The following is a 21,311-nucleotide window of genomic DNA, read 5'->3' as shown; positions in this document are numbered from 1 at the left end:
GCTGCTGTCGCAAAAAAACAAATTGTTCGCCAACAAACGAAGAAGAAAAAAGGAAAGTAAGAGGCGAGAAGCTTGCAGAACCCAACAGAACTTTCCCAAGTGCCGTGACTGGAAGAAACAGAGGATTGGATCAATTCTCAAGCGTGAAAACACAGTGCAATTGGTAACAAGGCGAAGGCGCCACTCGAGATATGCCTTGGAAGAAAGATTGTTGCACCTTCTGCTCTTGCCTGGGCTCGTCTGGCAATTGTCTACCTAAAAATTCCAGGTTCGTAGCTCTCTGCTCTTGGTCCGTTCGCCTGCCAATCCACCATAGATCCGAGTCACGTGCAGTGAGCTTGGATCCGGGGGCGCTTCTTGGCCAATCAAGTTCCACCAGGCAGCTCTGTTGGATATGTCGGGGTGCCTTGCATGAGCTCCTGGCCCCTCCCAAACAGCGGCAACGGCCATCGAAGGCAGCTTTTAGCCTCGTCATCAGCTCCCACGTCCACCTTCAACCTCGCTCGATCCCCACATCTAAAGGACATTCCCTTCAAACCAGACATCACCGACGACTGATGAACGCGAAAACCTCGACGAATTTGACGACGTAGATATCCTGAAAAAACCTCCCGGGGTGCCTAGACAAGTCAGCAACGATGCCTGGCTTCGACTTCTCCAACTACAACCGCAATGCGGCCCTCCATGCTAGAGGCGTTCCGCTCCCCAAGGCGACGAGCACAGGTACCACCATCGTAGGATGCATATTTGACGGCGGTGTAGTGGTTAGTGGTCTTCCTGTTTCCCTGCTTCTTATTTTAAAGCGCTTTCCGAGGGGCTCCTTATCCATTCCGCCTCGCCCTCGAGAGCACCCTCCCTCCAACCTACTGCACCTCCCATACTACAGTGACTAACGCTTATAACTCCCTAGATCGCCGCCGATACAAGAGCCACTTCGGGCCCCATTGTTGCCGACAAGAACTGCGAAAAGCTGCACTACATCGCTCCCCAGATTTGGTGTGCGGGTGCCGGCACCGCCGCCGATACAGAGTTCACGACGGCAATCATCTCCTCCAACCTCGAGCTCCATTCCCTTTCCACGGGACGCAAGCCCCGCGTCGTCACCTGTATGACCATGCTCAAGCAGCACCTCTTCCAGTATCAGGGTCATATTGGCGCCTATCTAGTCGTTGCCGGCGTCGACCCTACAGGCACCCACCTCTTCACCGTCCACGCCCACGGCTCCACCGACAAGCTCCCCTACGTCACTATGGGATCCGGCTCGCTGGCCGCTATGTCCGTCTTCGAGACCAAGTGGAAGCCTTCGCTGACCCAGGACGAGGCCGTCGAGCTCGCCAGCCAGGCCATTCAGGCCGGTATCTTTAACGACCTCGGCTCCGGAAGCAATGTTGATGTCGCCATCATCACAAAGGACAAGACTACACTTAAACGCGGCTTTGTCAAGCCCAACGAGCGCAGCGCCAAGCTCAAGAGCTACGCCTTCCCTAAGGGCACCACCGCTGTGCTTAACGAGAAGATCATCAAGAAGAATGAGATTGGCCGCTATGTTAGCGTAACAGAGGTGCCGGCCGGCGAGGAGATGGAGGTTGATACCTAAGCAGATGGCTTTTCTTTTTTATTCTTCATGAAACGAGGGCATCCGACGGGTTGCGAATGAAGTAATCCCCAAACGGGAGGATTCTGTACCAATACAATGATGGCAATAGATGGGATTGATACAAGCTGTTATCCCTCCCTCGGTGCATTGAGACACAGGTTCACAATCGAGATATCACCAAAACCAGACGTATGACTACCCATAACAGCGGCCATATCAAGCCTCAGTGAAGACAGTCACCATAAACAGGTAAGATTCAGTATTTAGTCGACCGTTTTCAGAAACAAGAACAGCACATGGGCGATGTGAAGGGGCGCAAACGCAGAGAGAGGTCTCGTAAGTCATTGCCCATCGATACTGCTGCCCGTAATTAAGAAGGCGGGCAGAGCTCTCTATTTTATTTCTTATACGACAAAAGGAACCCCTAAGAAAGGAGCGATTGGATCGCTGCCTCCCAGTGACGAAAGTGGTATGTATAAACAGGAACCAAGTATGTTTAATCAAGGCTAAAAGGGCCCTTTCCCATCACTTTCCGACCCCCCTTGTGACGCAAAACCATAGGCGCCTCAATCCCTTGCATTGAAACCATCCACGCCCCTCTCTGACCACATTCTTTTCATGGCACTGGTTGAATGCAGAAAATGGCACAATTCCCAGCCATCAGATTTAAATGCCCAAAAAACAAAACAAAACAAAAGCTGCACTCCTCAGAGCCAGCCTCCCAGAACTCCGAAGATAAGGGGTATGAAGGTGATGTGCTGATGCAGTGGTCATGATCCGTGAAATGCCGCTAGACGGTTTGAGCAGGAAGAACTTCAAAGACTTATCGCTAACCAGTCTTGATACCGAACATAGTCCGTCCTCCTCTAGACTTGCTGCGAGGCTTGTTGGTCGTGTCGTCCTCATTGTACTTCGACTTATGAATCCTGTGAGGCACATATCAATATTGCGTCCCCCTTGATAAACCAGAAGCAATACATACCAGCTGTTGCCGACCATGTTCATCCCTTTGGCTTCGGCCTGTCTGTAGAAGCCAGCTGCCTTCTTAAGATTCTTCTTGCACCCAACTCCTTGAGCATAGCAAAACCCAGCCTCGGCCAGTGCATCAACGTCACCCCAAGCTGTTCTTCTGGTCAGTGCCGTATTTTGGCGGAACAATGAGGTTGCAACTTACATCCGGCAATCTCGAAGCATCGCAAAGCTAGAGCCTTGTCCTGCTCAATGCCCCATCCATTCATATGGCTCACGCCAAGTTCATAGATGCTCAGGGCGAACTGCGCCTTACGGGTTCGTCTCTCCATGGCATCGACAAACTTGCCTTCCTTGACATGGTCCTCGTCATCAGCAATCTCGAGGCTGGCGCATTCAGCGGCCTTTCTCAGCCACTCGACACCCTCTCGTTGGTTAGGCCGCATGCCCCACCCATGTCTGCATGCCAGAGCATACAGAAGCATACCTGTAGGGTTGCCTCCCTTAGCCGCGTGTCGCAGGTGGTAGGTCGACTCCTTTACCGAGCCGTTTTCGTGGCACTCAATGCCTTTGGCCAAGTGCTCTTCTGGGGTCATCTCAGATGTTGTTGGGGCGCCCGAAGCCAGAGAGCGCGGCGCCTTGAGAGTGCTGTTAGAGTCGCTGGTGGCCGTTGACATGGCAGTCTGGCCTCGGGCAGCAGCTTCGTAAACTGGGGAGGTGCGAGCACGACCCCTTGGGTCTTCCTCTGAGCCCCGGCTCTCGGTGGAAGGACGACTGGGGTTTGGGGACGGCTGTGGTGCGGGGCCGCCGCGGTCCATGCTCTGCTTCCCATAATCAAATGACGGCTTGGCCAGGCTGAGGTCATCAGGTTCCCCTGAGCTGGACGGCCTGGTCGGGGGTGAAGGGGGCGCTCCATGCTGGATGGCTTGGACGTTGCTCGGAAGCGTCATGGGGAGCTCATACTGGATGGATGCCTGAGGGTGGGTGTCCAGAGGAACTGATCTTTGAACAATCTTGCCTCGAGGAAGGGCGTATTTGGAGTAGATGTATGACGGAGCGGCCTTGCCATCGTCCGGCAAGTAGTCGGGGAAGCCTTCGCTGTTCATACTAACAGGAGTGTTGGCCGAATCGTCGTTCGCAAAAATGAAAGACGGCTGGCTGTCTGATGATGCCTGACGCGTTGGAGTTTCTAACCCAGGAGTACCGGCGCGACTCATGGGTCTTGAGAAATTGAAGGATGGCCGCGGCAGAGGCAACGAGGCATCGGAGCAGACGGATGGCGAGCGTTGGAAAGGGCCAGGGTTGAGATTTGGAGAGGTCGTCGACATGGCATAAACGCTACAGCTCGATAGTTTTCGTGCGGGCATGGACTGAATCGAGTTGCTCATCTCCTCTGTCGAGTTATCGAGTGGCGAAGACATGGAAGTCATGGATCGCGCACTAAAGTTGGGCCGTGGAGGTGCCAGTCCTGGTCCATCAAACGAGTGCCCATTGGACGGCTTGCCGGGCGATCCAGTCAATGAGTTCTCGCGCGATCGTGCAGGCGAATGCATAGGTAATGAGCGGTCTTTTCTAGGGGGCGAAGTTTGCAGATGCGAGTCGCTAGAGGGATGTTCCAAGGGTGTCGGAGACTGTTCCCTCCTGGCACCAAAGAACATGTGGTTTTGACCTTCTGCCGTTGAATCCAAAGGTCGTCCACGCATCGTCTCGGACGGCGGCTGTGATGGCAAAGGGACGCCTTCGTCGGGCGTGGGCGGGATTCGGCTCATTCGAGGATGTACTGACACGGGTCGGTCCTTCTCGGACGGAAAGGCGTCCTCCACTTCGGTTCTCAATCCATACCCGGGGTTCTGAAGTTCAGGGAGAGCGACATCCTCCGATCCTGAATCGTACATGGAGCGGAAATAATCTGACCGGCCCTGGACGACCAACGGGCTCTCTGTGGTCAAAGGCGGCAGTCGACTCACGCGCTTCCCTTCACCGTTGGCGGCAGCCTGAAGCTGCCTCGCAAGGAGACGACTCTGTAGGGCGAACGCATCGAGAGGAGATAGTTCAGGGGGCGCCTCGCCGGCGACGTGAAGTCTTGGGGATCGCAAAGGTCTCGACACATTGGACATGCTCGAAGGCGCGCGAAGGTCAATGAAGTTGGGGCGCTGCGGCGACATTGTCGGTCGGGATCTCGAGCGCGACTCGCTTTATGTTCCCATGCAACGCGATTCAAATGTCGTTCTGGTCGTGAATCAAGTTGGGAGAGTCGACACCTGATCGATCAGGAGATTGGGCGGGCCCAAAAAAGTGGTTGGTGGTTGGAATGTTGGGGGTGTAGGTCAAGTCTTGGCCGAAAGATCGTTTATGGCGTCAGTCCAGACACTAGGAGGATGCAATGTGCAGGTCGAATAACAGGTCTCTGTAAAGGTGGTGGGTGTGGCTGCCGAGAATGCCACTAAACACACATACGAGGAGTGAGTCAGGATCGAAACTAGGCCGGCGAGTATGTTAAGGCTGAGGAGTCGAAAGTTAGAAGGAACAATTGGAGGTGGAATCTCGACGTGGAGATGAACGAGTGTCGTCGTCGATGATTTTCTGGGCGGTGCTATTGGCAATGAGGATGTATCCGTAGAGTGGTCTTTCTTTAGAAACAGGCAAGACACTAGCGAAGGGCAGGTGTGTCCGTTTTAGGTCTGGTGGGTAGCAAAGAAGGCGCAGCAGCCATAAAGAAGGCGAAAGACGAAAGACAAAAAGAGTGTCTGAAGGAGGCGAGAGACGAACGACCTGAGGTAACCCGAGGTCGTGTCGAGCCAAGTCCAGTGAGTGGGTGTGGTCTCGGGCCAAGAGCACACAAGCAGCGGGACGGTTTGTTCTCGAAGGTTGGGTTGGGCTGGTAATAGTATTCGTACGTGCCGAACTATCGCAAAAGGCAGATAGGTATGGGACACGGGCACGGGCAGTTGAGAAAGGGGGGGAAAGAAGAAAGGGAAGGGGATAGGATATGATGAGAGTGAAGCGAAGTGAAGCGGGAAGCAAGAAGCGATCTATCTCTGTTTCCCCCAGAATCGGACGGATACGAGGGGAAAGGTCATGAGAAGCAGGAGCTAGGGCGTCTGGCGGGGGATAGGTAGCAGCGGTAGCGGTGGTAAGAGTGTGGGTGGTGTGAAGCAAGCGAGAATAAAAGATAATAATACTATGTAGTAAATAAAAATAAAAATACCAAAAAGGAAAGGGAACGGGAATGAACAGAGCGCAGGAGGGAAAGAAGCCAATACGGTACGCCTGAACTTGTGCTGGGAATGCCGTTGCATGTACTGATGTGTACCTACATGAGTTGAACACTGCAGGTCTACAGCGGACAGTGAGATGGAAAGAGGACTCTGCATGCAGCTGTCAGTAAACGGTACATTATACCTTAGACTGGCCAACCGGTAGACACCTAAAGTAGGCAGCCACCTAGGTAGGGACGGGAGCGAGTGGCCCAATCGATCGTGGGGACGGAGCGAACAGACCGAATTGGGCTTAGCACTAGCTGCAACGCTAAAGGGATGACCTCCTGAGCATCTTTAGCAGCGCAATGTACCTACCTACCTTAGGGGAAGAAGGTAGGTACCCGAGGTACTACATTAGGTAGGTAGGTACAGTACAGCAGACGGAGATACATACGTGCAGGTACTTACCCGAAGCTCGCAGGGAGAGCATGGGATAACACCATGTATTTACACTCCGGTCTGGTAACGCAGCCACGACATCGTCCAGGGCATCCCATGCGAGCCACAAAAGCAGGGGAAAGCAACAGGAGAAGGTATCACAAGAGGAGGCCCACAAGACACAAAAGTACTTGCATAGTACTTACGTCTCTCAATCTAGTGTTGGGTGGTGCAGACTCATCATCCAGGCCTCTTTTACCTACCTGTGGAACCTTTGTACAGATACGAGACAGCGCTTAGTATTACTGCGTAGGTATTTGATGCCTTGCCCCCTAGGTAGCGTCGTCTGGGGTGCAGGTACATGTGAGGTACTAGCAGGCCGTAGGTAGTAGTATTGGCAGGTTGAGCCATAGGTACACGCACAGTAATGTCATCGATATACTAACTTTAAGCTCCAAATTTCCCTTCTTCATTTTTATGTTATTTTATTTCTTCGTCTCTTCTTTTCTTTCCCTCCCTCCCCTCCCCTCCCCTACCCTTCTCGTCCGTCTCCTCCTCCTCTTCTTCATCTTCCCCTGTCGAAACCCCCTTCTCCCCTCATCCTTGTCGGCACATCCCACCTGTGACGCCCCCTTCGACCTCCTAAGCCCTGTGACCTTGCGATCCAGCGTCCTTGCGCTTGAGCCGGAAACAGCACGTCTCCAGTTCTTCTCTGCCACTGTCACCTTGTTCGGTCAATGCTTATGCGGCGTCGTCCGTGGCAAATGATAGCGCTGCCACAGTCCGTTTTTGCATACATCTACGTCTACTGTGGGACAGAGGCTAGACCGTCGATGGCTACGTTGAGCCATGCCGATTGAGTATGTAGCCTAAGGAACTGGGCCGGTGTGGCGATCAGGCGAGTTCGTCGGGGCACATCCAATGACCTGCGACTGTTCGGTCGTACGGCGCTCGGCTTGGCCTTTGACACGATTCGGCACGCATCGATGATTCCGGTGATTGTAGTCATGGCCCACGGACGGCCAACTTCAGGTCAGAGTAGAAGACGTCTGGTACGAGAGGATCGCAATCCGTGCTTCACTTCATCGACAGCCCGCGTCGCCTTGCGCTCAGCGTCATGATGTAAAGATGCGCTAGGCATTCATCATCGCCGAGCATGTCAGGTGGCCTTGCTTCGACTTGCATGACGGCGCAGGCGGCGACCTCTTCGACTTGGCAGCAGTCAGTCAGTCAGTCAGTCAGTCTGGTATGGAAGCAGAAGCCCTCCTCCCTCAGGAACACACACCTCCTTCACTTGAAAGCATGTCACCTCAACGATGTGTGTGCTATGAAACACAGCGATCCCCAGGATTCAGGTGTTGCTCATCACTGCCCGTCTCAGCATATAATGTTGCTTCTCGTTATTAGTGTACTACAACATGACGGTGACTTACTAAGGACTCTCTGCCCCAGATTTGCGTCTCTCGTCATTCTCCTTACGCTAGCGGATGGCCAAAAGTCCTAACTTTAGCAACAACGAAGCGGCACTTACACAGCACGGGCGAGAACACGGGCTGGCACGCGCTGCACTAGAAATCTGTACGGACAATCGAGTGAGTAATCAACACACTTGCTGCTGTTATTGGCTGGACTCTGCCTGTCCGCGCAGGCTTCTTTTCTCAACTTCGTCATTCTATTTTGCCCGTTCCATCGGTCCACCGACCTGCACCTCCCAAATCTTTCCACCAAAACAGCCACAATTATGCACATGACTTGCACCATTGTTGCTGTCCAAACCCCGGCTATGCAAAGCAAGACACCAGGTCCCACTCCCTGTTCGACTGACCATTTGCGATGCGGATCCGTGTTGACTCCAGAATTACGGAGCTGGTGCGGAGCTCTCTTCAAGCTCTTCAAGCAACGAAACATAGCAATGTGTCGTCTTGATCATCAGACCCGTCCAATTCGAATCACGTGTTGACGGCAGAACCACTGCATTACATGAGACACACCTTGGGTTCTCGGCTTTGGGCCCCGGGCTTGCCCATTGCGCCTTGACTGCCCCGTCAACAGTGGAACGTCACGACGCCAAGACAAAGAAAACGAGAGGGTGCCACATGACAGTGAAAAGAAAAAGACGTGGTGCTTTACGCTGCGAATCCCCGATTGACGATTGACGATAGCCTCACAAGCAACAAACAATGGCATGATAATAACTTCTTTTTCGCACAGTCATCCCTCGCCCATCTCATTCTCGCTACCAGCCTGTAGTAAGCGCCGTCTATTTCTCCCACATGGCAATGTCCCATTACCCGTCGTCCTCCACCCCGAGCGGCCTCTAATTATTTCGCTTCCCGCCCTTTTGCAGCATCATGTCCCTGGATTGGGAAGTCATCCCCGCGTTCCATTGATCCAGCTCGTCACCTGGCAGGTTCAATATCATGGCGAATCCTTTTTCGAATTGCGTCCCGCCCTTTCTGTCCTTTTAGGTGTCACCCGCCGCTCCAATGGGGATCACCATAGCCATGCTCCGTTGCAACCTTCTTCCTCGGTACGACGTTGCGCGTGCAGTAGTGCAGCAATGGCAATATGTGCGGACCCTCCTTTTGTTTCTCTGGGGAAGCATGAACAAAGATGCAAGGCGGAACCCCTCGAGAGAAATTTTCTTAGCAAACAGATGACCTGCATACGCCGAATATCCAAGGCAGGGAAAATTACAATATTCAATCTTCATTTGCCTGCGGAAATTACATGGCGGCTCGCTCCTGCGTCGATCCTGGAGGCCCAACGAGAGCCGGACCTGCTCCCCGCGCACATCCACTATGAATCGTATGCGAACACACTGCACCACCACCCATTCATTGGCCATTCACATGTCAACTTTTAGAGAGCTGCAGGGAACTCGCGGACCTGCATAACCTCTCGACGGCCCTTCTCCTCCCCTTCATCTCTTAATTTCGGATTCTTGCACCTCCAGTCAAGTTTCGTATCAACTGATAACTTGTTTCAGCCCGCTACCGCGATCCCCCCGAGACCTTCTACACGTAGGTATACCGTTCACTCATTCGTTGGATCCGAGGCGTCCTCAGATGAACCCATCTCAGCGGCCCCGGCTTTACTGCTGCTTCGGCCTCTGCATAAGAAGAATCGAGGTAGCTCTTGCAAAACAATCATCTTCCCGCAGTGCAGATGACGCTCTCGGGCCTCCCAATTTTCCCCTCCCGTCTCTCATCCTCTGCTCTGTCGGCCTCCTTCGCCCTCCATGCCTCTCCATGCAAGTGCGAATCCAGGACCTCAATTCCGCTCCCGTTGGGGCTTCTAGCGTCTGTGAGACATGTAGCTGTTTCGCGCAGACACTGGCGCACGGGTGGATCGCCCACAGAGTATACACACCACATTGATTGAATCCGCCCAGTAAAACAGGTGGGGAGTCGTATACTACAGATACGCCGTCAGACACGCGAATCGCGTTGAAGTAACGGTCGATGAGAGAGCATTTTGTCTGCCTGGACCGGGCGCGGAACAGAGACTGCTGTATTCGTAGTCCACACATGTCATCCCATCTCATGTGTGTTTCTTGCCATCGGGTCCAACCGACCCCAACCAAGCGCCCGGTTAGAACTTCCCATCTCTCCCGCAACGCCGGTATGTCCTCAACTTATTGCCCATCTTTCTGTCTGCAATACTGTTACAGCGTAGCGGCGACTGGATGGTGATGCAGCCTGCTCGCGTAACTAAACTTACATCGTAAATGGGTAGCGTGTTAAGCTGCCTAGGTACACAATCTAAACCACACAATCGCTGCAAGTCTTCACTCACCCGAGCTCTATATCATATACAGACTTCCTTGACGACAGTCGCAAGGCATGAACTCGGTCCAGGGCCGATCCGATCTGCCCAGCGGCCACGCTGGTTTGCACGCAAAGGTCTTCACAGCCCCAATGTTGTGTACCCACCAGAGGCATCCTCACGGAACCAACCTCCCCCTACCTAGTCATCCAGTCGCCCTGTAAGGTAGGGTGATTTAGAGTTGCTCACCAGTGTCGGATACGTCGCAACCCGGTCCAGCATCGCCCATGTTCTCTCGCCCCGTCTTCGTCTGCCGCCCGTTTTGGACGGGCGCGTGCGCCGTTGTTGGGATGCGAAGTACTCCGTATTCCTTTCGATTACCCGCCGCGCCAAATCCATCGTTTGTCAACGTCACATGGAGTCAATCAACCGCAGGCGCAGCCGCAGCCGCAGATAACCCCGCCCATATCCCCTCCCGCAAAGAAAATACCACTCGAACGCAGCTGGCCGCCAACAATATGGAACCAACGTCAACTCCGACAACGACCGCACAGGAGCATCGGGTCTTGGTCAGATGGACAAGCCCACCAAAAGGTTCTTCATTGGGAGATTGGTATATTTAGACAAGGCGGGTTGTCCTCGTGACCTGCCTCGTATCTGTATGCATACCCTTACGACCACCAACACACATTCCCTTCGGCCCCGCCATTCCCAGGACCCTCCGGTTTTCTGAGGCGCAGTACATGTACACGCGCCATCATCAACCTAACGTCACCTTTCTGGCCTCCCCACACGCCCGGGAAGGTCCTTCCATTTTCTTTACCTACCGAGGCCTAGATGCCAGGTTCTCGGTCAAGTTTTCGCCATCGTTGGTGGCGAGGTGGGCCGAGTTAAGAAGTGGTTGGAGGGCCAACAACTTAAAGCTGAGGAGGAGTACAACGACCCTGTTGCTCGCTAGGTCCCTATGGTTGCCCCTCCAGGATATCTTAGCCTATTTCTTTCCTTCACCAAGAATAGCTTCGTATAGGCCGCCTTTTGTCCCCAAAGCCGCTTCGTCTGCAAGGTAAGAGTTCGTTACGGGAAGCTCCATCGTGCGTGGTCGCTGACCCAGTGATCCCGATCTTCGGTGTAAAGCTAAGCCGGCTCGGAACACCGCCTCTTCCTCATTGAAGTGGGCGTGCGGTGGCATTTCCATCCAAAAATAAACCAGCTTGGATGGTTCCAGGCCACATTTGCTTCACAACCCGATCGGCTGAGCTTGCGCATGCGCGAGGAAGAAGATTCGGCACTCATCGTCTCTGGCCTCCAAAAGTTGCCCGGAGCGCCAGGATCTGTTGTCTTTCAGCCTCGGGCAGCATGTTGATCGTCTCCAGCGGCAGCTCCATAACCTGCCGCATGAGCGCATCGGGGTCCTGGCCCAGGGCCGCCGCGGGTGGCGGGGGTGGCGCGCCGTAAGGAGCCTGTTGGGGGGGCGGCGCGTACGGCGTGCCCACGACAGGCGGGGTGTTGGTGGCACCGGGCACAACCACTGGGGGGAAACCTGGCGCGGGAGGCTGAGGCGGGTAGCCGACTGGTGCGGTCTGGGCCGGGGTCGCGGAGGGCGCGCCGCCAGCTTCGATGACGGAGTGGATTGCTTCCGGAGACACAAGGCCCATCAGCAGAAGGGCCTGGAAAACGGCGTAGGTCAGCTGCGGCGCCTGCTGAAGGAGCTCCGTCGCTCGGGCGGGATCAGAGGAGGCGAGCGCTTTCATTTGCGTGAGGATGTCCAGGAGCTGTGAGGGGGGCAGCGTGTTCAGCGTGCGGGAAATGGCGTCGGTTGCAGTCACGTTGGGGGGGAGCTCCTTGCCGGCTGGTAAAGGAGGGAGCGTGCTCGACTGCACCGGAGGCGCGGCCGGGTTATAGCCGTTCGAGGCGTAAGAGGGGTTACCACCATCTCGGCCCTGCTATTTATCAAGATGTTAGCTTCAACAGCGGATTGAATCTGAAAGCCGAGCTATACTCCTAAACTCACATGTCCATGACTGTCATCGTTGCCGTCGCTGCCTCCTTCGTTGGAGAAATCGACCCTCAGTTTCCGACCCATAATCTCGTAATCGTTAAGGTTGCGGACCGCGGATGCCGCAGAATCTGTATCAGTATATTAGCCTGCTGTACTTTTCCGAGAACTCGTGGTGGTATTTACCGTTGTCGGGATACTCCGCGAAGCCGAAACCCTTTGGCCGTCCAGTCTCACGGTCATAGACGAGGCGGAAGTTAAGGACTTTGCCTGCGCTGCTGAAGATGTCGCTGATCTGTTCCTCGGAAAGGCCTGGGAAAACACTAAATATATTTATTCGTTCTCTTCGAATACAATTGGCACTTACCATATGGGATGTTTCCTACAAAAACGACTCGAGAGGGTGGTTTCGACATCTTGGCGATGCGTCGGAAGAAGAATCCCTCAAAAGGAAAACGTTCAGTTGGATGTTTGACGATGTATTTTCGGCTTTGGCTTGAAAAATATCCCGCAGCTTCTGTTTCTCGTTGGTTGGTTCTTAGTATAACGTGCTGAATGCAGATCTCGGCTGTTGAACAAACGGCGCGATGTTGATAATTTGGTGGTTGAAGTTGACTTCTCGATCAAACGCACGGCACTTCATTCAGCCTTGGTTGCCAGGCTGGGATTTTACAGTGGGGAATCGCAGCTTGAGCACGGGCCATCCTGTTTCTGGATTCTTTGAGAGAAGGACGATAGTGTTCCATTGGCCGACGGCCGACAATTACCCATGAAGAGGGACCCACACACTGCACCATGCGGGACCCCTGAGGAAGGTTCACCTTTAGCGCAACGGGGAACTGGACGGGCTGCGTGGCCAGAAGATAAGTGAAGGTGGCCTCTACTGTTGGCTGTTCAACTCCCAAGACTTTGTGAGACCACTCTCTTTTTCTTCGTGATTTCCGACCTCGAGAACTTCTTGAAGCGTTGACTTTACTTCTCATGACTCAGGTGGGGTTGATCACTTCCTGAAATCATCTTCTTCCCCCTCCCGCCACTCTTTTTCTTTGCTCTTTTGTTCTTGGCGCATTGCCGCGAAAGTACGAAACTTGGCTTGATTCCCTCCCCCCATTAAACAAGGGAAACGGGCACGCGAGGCTGCTTCAACTTGTGACAGACAGCCAGCCCTCTCAACAACTCTTCTCCTGGTTCTCGAACATTACCATGCCGGCAAAGTCAAGGTTTACAAGGCTCGACGCCTTCACGAAGACGGTCGATGAGGCGCGCATTCGCACAACTTCCGGTGGAATTGTCACCATCGTGTCGTTGATCGTTGTATTCTGGCTGGCCTGGGGAGAATGGGCTGACTACAGGAGGATAGAGATCCACTCTGAGTTGATTGTGGACAAGGGAAGAGGTATGAGCCTTCATTGAACGACCTCCAAGTCCGGTAGGACATCGAGAGCTAATGCGCCTTTGGCACAGGCGAACGTATGGAGATCCACCTCAACATGACCTTCCCCAAGATGCCTTGCGAGCTCCTCACCCTGGACGTCATGGACGTCTCCGGCGAGCAGCAGCACGGTGTCATGCACGGCGTCAACAAGGTTCGCCTTCGCCCCCGGAAGGAGGGAGGCGGCGTTATCGACATCAAGGCCCTGGATCTGTAAGAAGCATCTGTCTCCCATCATACTGCCAATACCTTTACTGATAACTTCTCAAAGTCACTCCCGCGACGACTCTGCTGAGCACCTGGACCCCAACTACTGCGGACCCTGCTACGGCGCCCAGGCCCCCCCGAACGCGCAGAAGCCTGGCTGCTGCAACACTTGCGATGAAGTAAGAGAGGCATACGCGCAGGCTTCGTGGGCTTTTGGCAAGGGCGAGGGCGTCGAGCAGTGTACCCGCGAACATTACGCCGAGCGATTGGAGGAGCAACGTCAGGAGGGATGCCGCATCGAGGGCAATCTGCGTGTTAACAGGGTTGTTGGAAACTTCCACCTTGCCCCTGGCCGCAGCTTCAGCAACGGAAACATGCACGTCCACGACCTCAAAAACTACTGGGACACCCCCGCCGACGCCCAGCATGACTTCACTCACACTATTCATTCCCTGCGCTTCGGTCCCCAGCTGCCTGATCAGGTCACCAAGAAGATGGGCAAGCGTGCATACGCCTGGACGAACCACCACGGCAACCCCCTCGACAACACTCACCAAGACACAAACGACCCCAACTACAACTTCATGTACTTTGTCAAGATCGTGCCCACCTCATATCTCGCCCTCAACTGGCAGAAGTCGACCGCCTACCAGGACGACGACAGTTCCAGTCTTGGTCTTCTCGGCCAGGGCAACGATGGCAGCGTCGAGACTCATCAGTACTCTGTGACGAGCCACAAGCGTAGCTTGGCTGGCGGTGACGACGCCGCCGAAGGACACCAGGAGCGCCTTCACTCTCGTGGCGGTATTCCGGGAGTTTTCTTCTCCTACGTAGGTTCTCCTAGCCCCTCATTTTCGGCCTCGTCACTAATGGGAGTTCTCAGGATATCTCACCTATGAAGGTTATCAACCGAGAAGAGCGCGCCAAGACCTTTACTGGTTTCCTCACTGGTCTGTGCGCCATCATCGGCGGTACTCTTACTGTCGCCGCCGCCGTCGACCGTGGCGTCTTCGAGGGTGGCATGCGTCTCAAGAAGATGCGCTCGAAGGACCTCTAGATCCTGAGGATAAGGAGTCGAGTGGTGGTGTGTATGTAGTCTTTACGTGTTGACATTTCCTACGCACTGTGCATCAAAAGAGGAGTTAGGGTGGTTTGGCAAAAGAGGTTTTGATCTCTTCAAATTGATACAGAAATATCATATGTGACCTTGGCGTTCATAGACCGCGACATCTGTCTCTGCGCATCGGCTTCATTACCCATCAACCCGGAACGGCAATTCGCATGTGCTAACCTAGCTGCTGTACCATGGCCGCCCTGGGTATCAGAGGTAACGACGGGCAGATGATCTTAGTCTGACAATGGACACGTGGGACGAAGCGAAACCTGGAAGGCGACTTCTTTTCAACTGAAGAAGACACGGTGAGCAGGTGTAAAGCCAACCTCGAGTCTTCACGGGGTACATAGATGGGTCTTCCCTTGAGGTCATCCTTTGGCATCAATCGCACCTGAACATATGAATTCATCTATGAAGAAGTGAAGAACTCTCCTTGAGGGGATCTCCCTCCGGTTGACTTATAAGAAGGCAGCTCAGAGTGAGATATGCATGTATGGATACATATGTACTAAGTATGGGGCCCACATCAACAAGTATAGCTTCACATGTATGCTGGGCTGTCTTGACTCCGCCCACAATTACCCCGGAGTCGATCAATATTTCTGTATCAACGCGCGACGCCTTGGTAATTTATGTGTTCTTGTCAATATTTGCAATCATTGCACAGTGGATTTGATCTCGGGATGCGTTTTGAACATGCTATCTTCAAAAACAGCTCACAACGACACAGATCGAGTCAATCATACGTAAGTCACAGGGACACTAACTAGTATATGCCCCGTATGTTTCAACGTTAATTTCCTCTCGGTGCCTCATTATGTTGAAGTTCGACCGTGATCTTGGATTTGTCAAACTGTCGCAGAGGATACCGTTGCATACACTCCAAAAATAAACGCGTCGCGCTAGTTCTCGAAGTATCACTCAAATTAAACAAACAGTGAAGCTGTGGCAACTCTATCAGAAGATATGAACTCTCCTATCCAACCCTGCCAACCTTCATCAAGTCCAGCTTTGTACCATGTCTATCGGCGAGGTTTTCTCTAGATATCAGACATAACGTTGACATCTATCCTTGAAATTCCCAAATAATACAGGAAACACCGTTTGTTTCAGTCGCACGTTTACCGGTCATAGTAGCGAGGTATGGCGTTGATGTGCCGAATATCGAATGCAGAAAATATCAGTTGAACCTAGCTTCAGTGGTTAGGTTGCGCTCCGTGGAATGATTTGCGCGGCCGAAGAAATGCGTCATCCTGTGGCGTCTTGAGGGTAAAAAGTATCCTATCCCCCCTCCATCACCTTCTTCTTCAATACTATCACGTACTTTGGGTCTCTGGTAGACCAACTAAAATCGCGCATGACTTGGACTGTGATACAAATACGCCAGCGACATCGGAAGAGATGACAGAGTCGCTTGTCAGCCATATGCTCAGGCATGTTGGTTTTTGAATGCATGGGGCAACTCGGCAAAAATAAACATGCGTGCTCGTCGGCGTTGGAAACATTAAGTATTTCTTTGGGCCCGGCATGTGGCAAACTGGATACCGCTCAAGTCAGAGAGCTCTGAGGCTTTCATGCGAACACGACAGTCAACAACTGATGAGAGACTACTCTACGCAAGAGGGAGCCGAACGTATAGACACCAGTTAAGATTATCAATGCCCAGTTCTGGCCTCGGGCGGTAGGACCAGCCTTTGCCCTTTCCTTTGTGCTTCAGCCTACAACATATTGGGGTGAACAACGCAGAGCACAGGACGTGGGCAGAGAAAGCCACTTACCGGGAGCTGTGGTTTGAACGCAAAAGATGGCAGAGATAATAAATGTATTTCTTTTTGAGGAGATACGTATTGATAATATTGTTGCACACGGTCAGCCGTAGTACTAGGAATATCAGGACTTTCTATAATGTTACGCTACAGAACTGATCAACTCCATGACACCACTGGAATTATCGGTATATCGTAGTTAGATTGGGGTAATAACAAGGCTCTTATCCTACACCTATTCCTACAAATCGTTTACGAGGGTAACATTGCGGCTGCCTTTGTAATTAAGAATTCGTCTAGGGCCGTGGATTGCGTCGGCGTGTACCCATTACCATTGCTTCCAGTTGGGACGCGCACTTCCGAGACCAAGTTAACCGTATTCTGTACGACGGTCAGTCGTCCGCTTCTGCCGAGCGCGCGCGGTGAGGATAGAGGGTCTAGCAGACTTACCATGCCAAGTACTGCAGCATCCAGTCGCTCAAACATCCTCCAGAGTCTGTCGGGGTTCTTGGTAAAAACGTAACTAGCTAATTGGACTGGTGTATCGTTCGCCCAGCTTGTTACCTCGTCCTCGGTATCGAACACATATAGCCCTAGGATCGGCGCGAATACCTCTTCCCGACACATCAGCATCTCATCCATCATGCTCCCCAACACAGTCGGCGCCATGAAGTAACCATCCCCAGGCTCTCGTCTTCCCGTACCAAACAGCATAGTGGCACCTTTGTCGATGGCATCCTTACACATCGCCTCCGCCTTGTATAGTCCCCGAATAGTCGTCAGTGGCCCAAGAGTAGTCCCCCTGGCCATACCGTGACCGAGCTTCAGTTTTGCGGCCTCAGCTATCAGCAAGCTCGAAAACGATTCGTATACGCGCCGATGCACATAACACCGGTTCGGCGCCACGCAGACCTGTCCCGCATGCCGCCACTTGAGGGCCACAAGGTCCCTGGCCGTCTGCTCAAGGTCCGCGTCGTCGAATACAATGAATGGACAATTTCCACCCAAATCCAAGGACAGTCGTTTTAGATTTCGGGTGCAAGATACCGCGACTCGCTTCCCTATCCGAGTACTTCCTGTGAAGCTGACGGCCTTGACGAGGGGGTGCATACACAACGCCTCGGCCACGGCCGGTGTGTTCCCCAGGCTTGTCGTCAGGACGTTGAGCACGCCGGCCGGAAACCCCGCACGGTCGGCCAGGCAGGCAAGAGCGAGCGCCGAAAGAGGGGTTTCGGATGACGGCTTAACGATGATGGTGCAACCGGCAGCCATCGCCGCTGCCGATTTCCGGAGGGTAAGTGCGAGGGGAAAGCTCCATGGAACCAGGGCAAGGACGATACCGATCGGTTGCTTGAGTATTGCGCCTCGTCTTCTCGGAAATGCGCTGGTGCCACGCGCGGAGATGGCTGGAGCGGCGCTGTCGTCGGGCGGAGGGGAGGGTACTGGCGACGTGGTCGGCGACGGGGCCGGCGATGGCAACTGAGGAACCGGGTCCAGACGCTCGGCTTCGCTAGCGAACCAGCGGACCAAACTGGCCCCATAGTCAACCTCAGCGAGTGCCTCATGCAACGGCTTTCCTGTCTCGTGTACGAGAATGGTGGCTAAGTCCATACGGCTGGCAAGGATAAGGTGATTCCAGGAGGTCAGCAGACGCGCGCGTTCCCGAGCCGGAGTCGTTCTTGAAAAGCTCTGAAAGGCGGAGAAGGATGATTTGATGACGGAATGAACATCGTCTTTGGTACTGTCCGGACAGGTCGCCCACACGCGGCCGGTACCCGGGTCGAGGATGGCATAACGCTTGTTATTTTGAAAAGCAACCCACTCGCCGTGGACGTGGCAATCGCGGCGAAGCAGGTCTACGTCTGTAAGCTTGAAGGGAGGCTGAAAGGAGGGCGACACAGGAGGCGGGCCATGAATGACAAGACTATTGGTGTTACTTCTCGTAGTCGAGTCGGAAGAGGAGTTGCTGGTTGTCGCGATGGATGTGCCGACGAAAGGGGACGTTGCGGCGCTGTTCATGGTTGGCGAGAAAGACACCCTTCGTCGGTGGGAATAGTCTTCCCCGGCGGGTTGGGCGATCGTATGCCTCCGCATCAGGTACACCTTTACGATGCCAGAAAAGGGAGAAATGGGTATTGTGTAGTGTCGTATGAGGCAAGAAATCCCGAGAAGAGCAATGCCTATCCGGTAGCTGGCGATAAGGGTAGGGCTGGCAAGGCGCGTCTCAACGCGGGGTTTAACAGGGAGATTATCCCTTCTCCTCACGCTGTTGTATCGATGCCCGACCACCGCTGGAGTAGGCTTTGAAGGAGGGGTGAGGGATCCGAAGTTGAATGAGATCGGCACAGCCAGGAGCATATATGTTTTATACTCTGGACCTCAGCGTCGTCTGAAGCTTAAGGTTGGTGGCGTCGCAAAGTATTTCAGCAACCTACCTCTGTCTACGAGTAAGCGGTCCAAGCTCCGGGCTGCAGCGTTCCCCTCACTTCCACCTGCCCAGATGCTCGGATTGAGCACGACACGGGCCGCTCCGGTATCGCAACGGTCATGTCATTCGTGGCAGGTCGCAACGATTTCGGGACACCTCTTCGCTCTGGACTGTTGAGGGGCTGGATCGTGGGTTACATCTGACGCCGGCAGTAGATGGTTGTCATAAATTCAGTCCCCTCAGTGCCAAGCTGGAGAAGCGTTCGTTCATGAGCGGATAGGCCACATCAGATGATGGTCAGCAGTGCTCTTAACGGAATTTACATTCCAAGGCGGAGAGAAGCTCTGTTAGCCCAAAAGCGTACGCAGTAGCATTTTCAGAAAAACCTTCATGATGTTGTCCCGGCACAGGTGCCCTTTCTAACGGTCTCAAAAACAAGCGTACAGATGCCCACTGCGACCTCTAGTAATATGAGGTGCTCCCACTCCTGTACTCCGGTCTCGACTCAGGATAGCCACCCGGTGGTCCGGAGTGACCCTTCGCCTCATCTTCCGAGCTCAGGGAATCCCCATAGTCGTCACTTCTCTCAGGCGGTGCCCGCATGGCTTCCAGTATGCTGCGATCCAGTATCGGTGGCTGGTACGGCTTGAGAGTATGCATTGCTCGGCCGGATGGCATCTGTGCCAATAACGGGCCAATCGGAGGTATAGTCTGAACGTTCATCTTGGAAAAGAGGGTTAGTGAGGTCTCCCTAGAGCTAATCGTGAGCTCAGAGAGGCAACTTACCGTGTCATTAAGTTTGTGCCATTTCCCTTCGAGGAACTCGATCACGCGCGTCTCCTCGCCCTTGCCGCCGTCCGCTCCCCATGTCGTTCCCTTCTCGACCTTCCGTTCCTCCCGCTTCTCGCTCCACTCCTTCTTGAAACGGCCGAATCCGGAGCTTTTGTTCGAGTACTTGGACTCAACACCCAGTTCCTGTAGCCCCGCCTGAAGCCAGGCAATCGCTGTGCCTACTTGGCCACCAATCTCGGCGTCAATACCGAAAAAGCGGCACGCCTTTGCGCGGCACGTCCTCCGAAGATCCTCGAGATACCGGAGTATGCCTTCGTTGACTTTGCTAGAGCCGCGCCCTGCGGCTTGGCACAGAGAGGAGGCCTGGCTGGCGTGCTCGGCAGCGGCGAGGCAGAGGCGCGCGAACAAGTGAGCGCGAACCTTGGGGATCTCGGGGGCCTTGTACATCCATTCGCGGTCATTCTTGTTGCGGTCCTGGGCGATTATGGCTGGGTAGGGGTCGTCCTTCAACACCGCAAGCATGGTTGCCTCGGCGAGAGCCAGAGATGACATGGCTCGGAGGGTCGAGGGTGAGACATCGCTGCAGGGTGGCTCTACCTGGGCCCTCTCCGCCCGAGAGGCTATGTAGTCATATATTGATGCGGCGTCTAGGAGGTATTTGGTTGCGGTTTGGATGGCTGCTGTGCGTTGTTGGTTGTCCAAGGCAGCCTGTGTTGCGACATACAATGGGTGGAGAGCAGCCCGGGCGATCAATGTATACGAATTAGCCAGCGTGGAAAGCGTGAAAAAGATTTCGTGCTCCACATGCTGGATCTTCACCCGGGACTGCTCTCTTCCTGGCACTGCGTTATCTGAGAGTGTGGGTCGCCATTCGATGGATGGCGGCGCCTTAGTGTTGAGGTTGATGTAGTCGCCAGACTGAGTTGCTGGGTTCAGACCAGCGTCAATGGCAAGGATATAAGGAATGTAACCGTTCAGAGCACCGACGACTGTCGAGACGTGAGACGATTGTGATGCTGGCGGTAATCGCTTGTGCTTCTTGAGGGCATCTCTCACAACTCCGCGATACGTGCTGGAACTGAGGGGCAGGGAGGGGTGAGTATCGCTGCTGAAACTAGATGAGAATGAGAAGGCCGAGGTTGTCGGGAGAATGAAGGGGAAAGGCATAGTTGAGTGGGCTGATCACCGATCGATGAGAAGAAGGCAAGTCTGGCGAGAGAGAGGTCTGGTTGACATTAGATTCGACGATCATCCGTCCACTAACATGGAAAGTTGCCAGCGAGAATGTACACCACCTTGTGACGTTAGCTGTCCCGGATTAGCCAATTGAGGCTAGGCTTTCGACCCCAGACTCGGTCACGTGTTTCGAAGGCAGCATTCCCAATGTCCTGGAGCAAGGAGTAAGCTGAGCCCCATCTTCGATGCCTTTGGGAACCTCAATGAGCTCAAGCTAGATCCATAGCTTCAAGCCACTGTTAAAGAGAGAGGGGGGGAAAAGCCCTTTAGTTGCTCTGCAATGCTTGGATGGTGATAAAAGGAGTCAATCACTTGCAGGCGTGAGCAGGTCTCACAAAGACTAGGAAATCAGCTTTCAACATGAATTG

The 21,311-nt window shown here is 53.8% G+C and overlaps 7 protein-coding genes across 7 annotated transcripts; 2 read left to right on the top strand and 5 right to left on the bottom strand.

Annotated features, from left to right (window-relative positions):
• Positions 1-638: 638 nt before the first annotated feature.
• GLRG_10400 (proteasome A-type and B-type) lies at positions 639-1,597 on the top strand (the record flags this gene model as incomplete). The annotated part of the gene is made up of 2 exons (XM_008101085.1): positions 639-764; positions 911-1,597. 2 exons carry the CDS (start codon positions 639-641, stop codon positions 1,595-1,597), a joined length of 813 nt encoding a protein of 270 aa, XP_008099276.1.
• Positions 1,598-2,426: 829 nt separating this feature from the next.
• GLRG_10399 (uncharacterized protein) lies at positions 2,427-4,731 on the bottom strand (the record flags this gene model as incomplete). Its single annotated transcript, XM_008101084.1, has 3 exons — positions 2,427-2,523; positions 2,580-2,718; positions 2,772-4,731. The coding sequence occupies 3 exons, from the start codon at positions 4,729-4,731 to the stop codon at positions 2,427-2,429; spliced, it is 2,196 nt and encodes a 731-aa protein (XP_008099275.1).
• A 2,550-nt stretch (positions 4,732-7,281) lies between these two features.
• GLRG_10398 (uncharacterized protein) lies at positions 7,282-8,032 on the bottom strand (the record flags this gene model as incomplete). Its single annotated transcript, XM_008101083.1, has 4 exons — positions 7,282-7,415; positions 7,638-7,684; positions 7,736-7,767; positions 8,030-8,032. 4 exons carry the CDS (start codon positions 8,030-8,032, stop codon positions 7,282-7,284), a joined length of 216 nt encoding a protein of 71 aa, XP_008099274.1.
• Positions 8,033-11,261: 3,229 nt separating this feature from the next.
• On the bottom strand, positions 11,262-12,384 carry GLRG_10397 (RNA recognition domain-containing protein; the record flags this gene model as incomplete). Its single annotated transcript, XM_008101082.1, has 4 exons — positions 11,262-11,915; positions 11,984-12,099; positions 12,155-12,280; positions 12,336-12,384. The coding sequence occupies 4 exons, from the start codon at positions 12,382-12,384 to the stop codon at positions 11,262-11,264; spliced, it is 945 nt and encodes a 314-aa protein (XP_008099273.1).
• Positions 12,385-13,171: 787 nt separating this feature from the next.
• GLRG_10396 (uncharacterized protein) lies at positions 13,172-14,664 on the top strand (the record flags this gene model as incomplete). Its single annotated transcript, XM_008101081.1, has 4 exons — positions 13,172-13,364; positions 13,433-13,613; positions 13,672-14,437; positions 14,491-14,664. The coding sequence occupies 4 exons, from the start codon at positions 13,172-13,174 to the stop codon at positions 14,662-14,664; spliced, it is 1,314 nt and encodes a 437-aa protein (XP_008099272.1).
• Positions 14,665-16,739: 2,075 nt separating this feature from the next.
• GLRG_10395 (aldehyde dehydrogenase) lies at positions 16,740-18,506 on the bottom strand (the record flags this gene model as incomplete). The annotated part of the gene is made up of 2 exons (XM_008101080.1): positions 16,740-16,868; positions 16,938-18,506. 2 exons carry the CDS (start codon positions 18,504-18,506, stop codon positions 16,740-16,742), a joined length of 1,698 nt encoding a protein of 565 aa, XP_008099271.1.
• Positions 18,507-19,377: 871 nt separating this feature from the next.
• Positions 19,378-20,874, bottom strand: GLRG_10394 (pH-response regulator protein palC; the record flags this gene model as incomplete). Its single annotated transcript, XM_008101079.1, has 2 exons — positions 19,378-19,638; positions 19,702-20,874. The coding sequence occupies 2 exons, from the start codon at positions 20,872-20,874 to the stop codon at positions 19,378-19,380; spliced, it is 1,434 nt and encodes a 477-aa protein (XP_008099270.1).
• Between the last annotated feature and the right edge of the window lie 437 nt (positions 20,875-21,311).

Source organism: Colletotrichum graminicola (assembly GCF_000149035.1).
Source record: "Colletotrichum graminicola M1.001 genomic scaffold supercont1.60, whole genome shotgun sequence".
Classification (NCBI taxonomy): Eukaryota; Fungi; Ascomycota; class Sordariomycetes; order Glomerellales; family Glomerellaceae; genus Colletotrichum; species Colletotrichum graminicola.
Note: the sequence above shows the minus strand (reverse complement) of the source record. Positions and strands in the feature narration are given on the sequence as shown.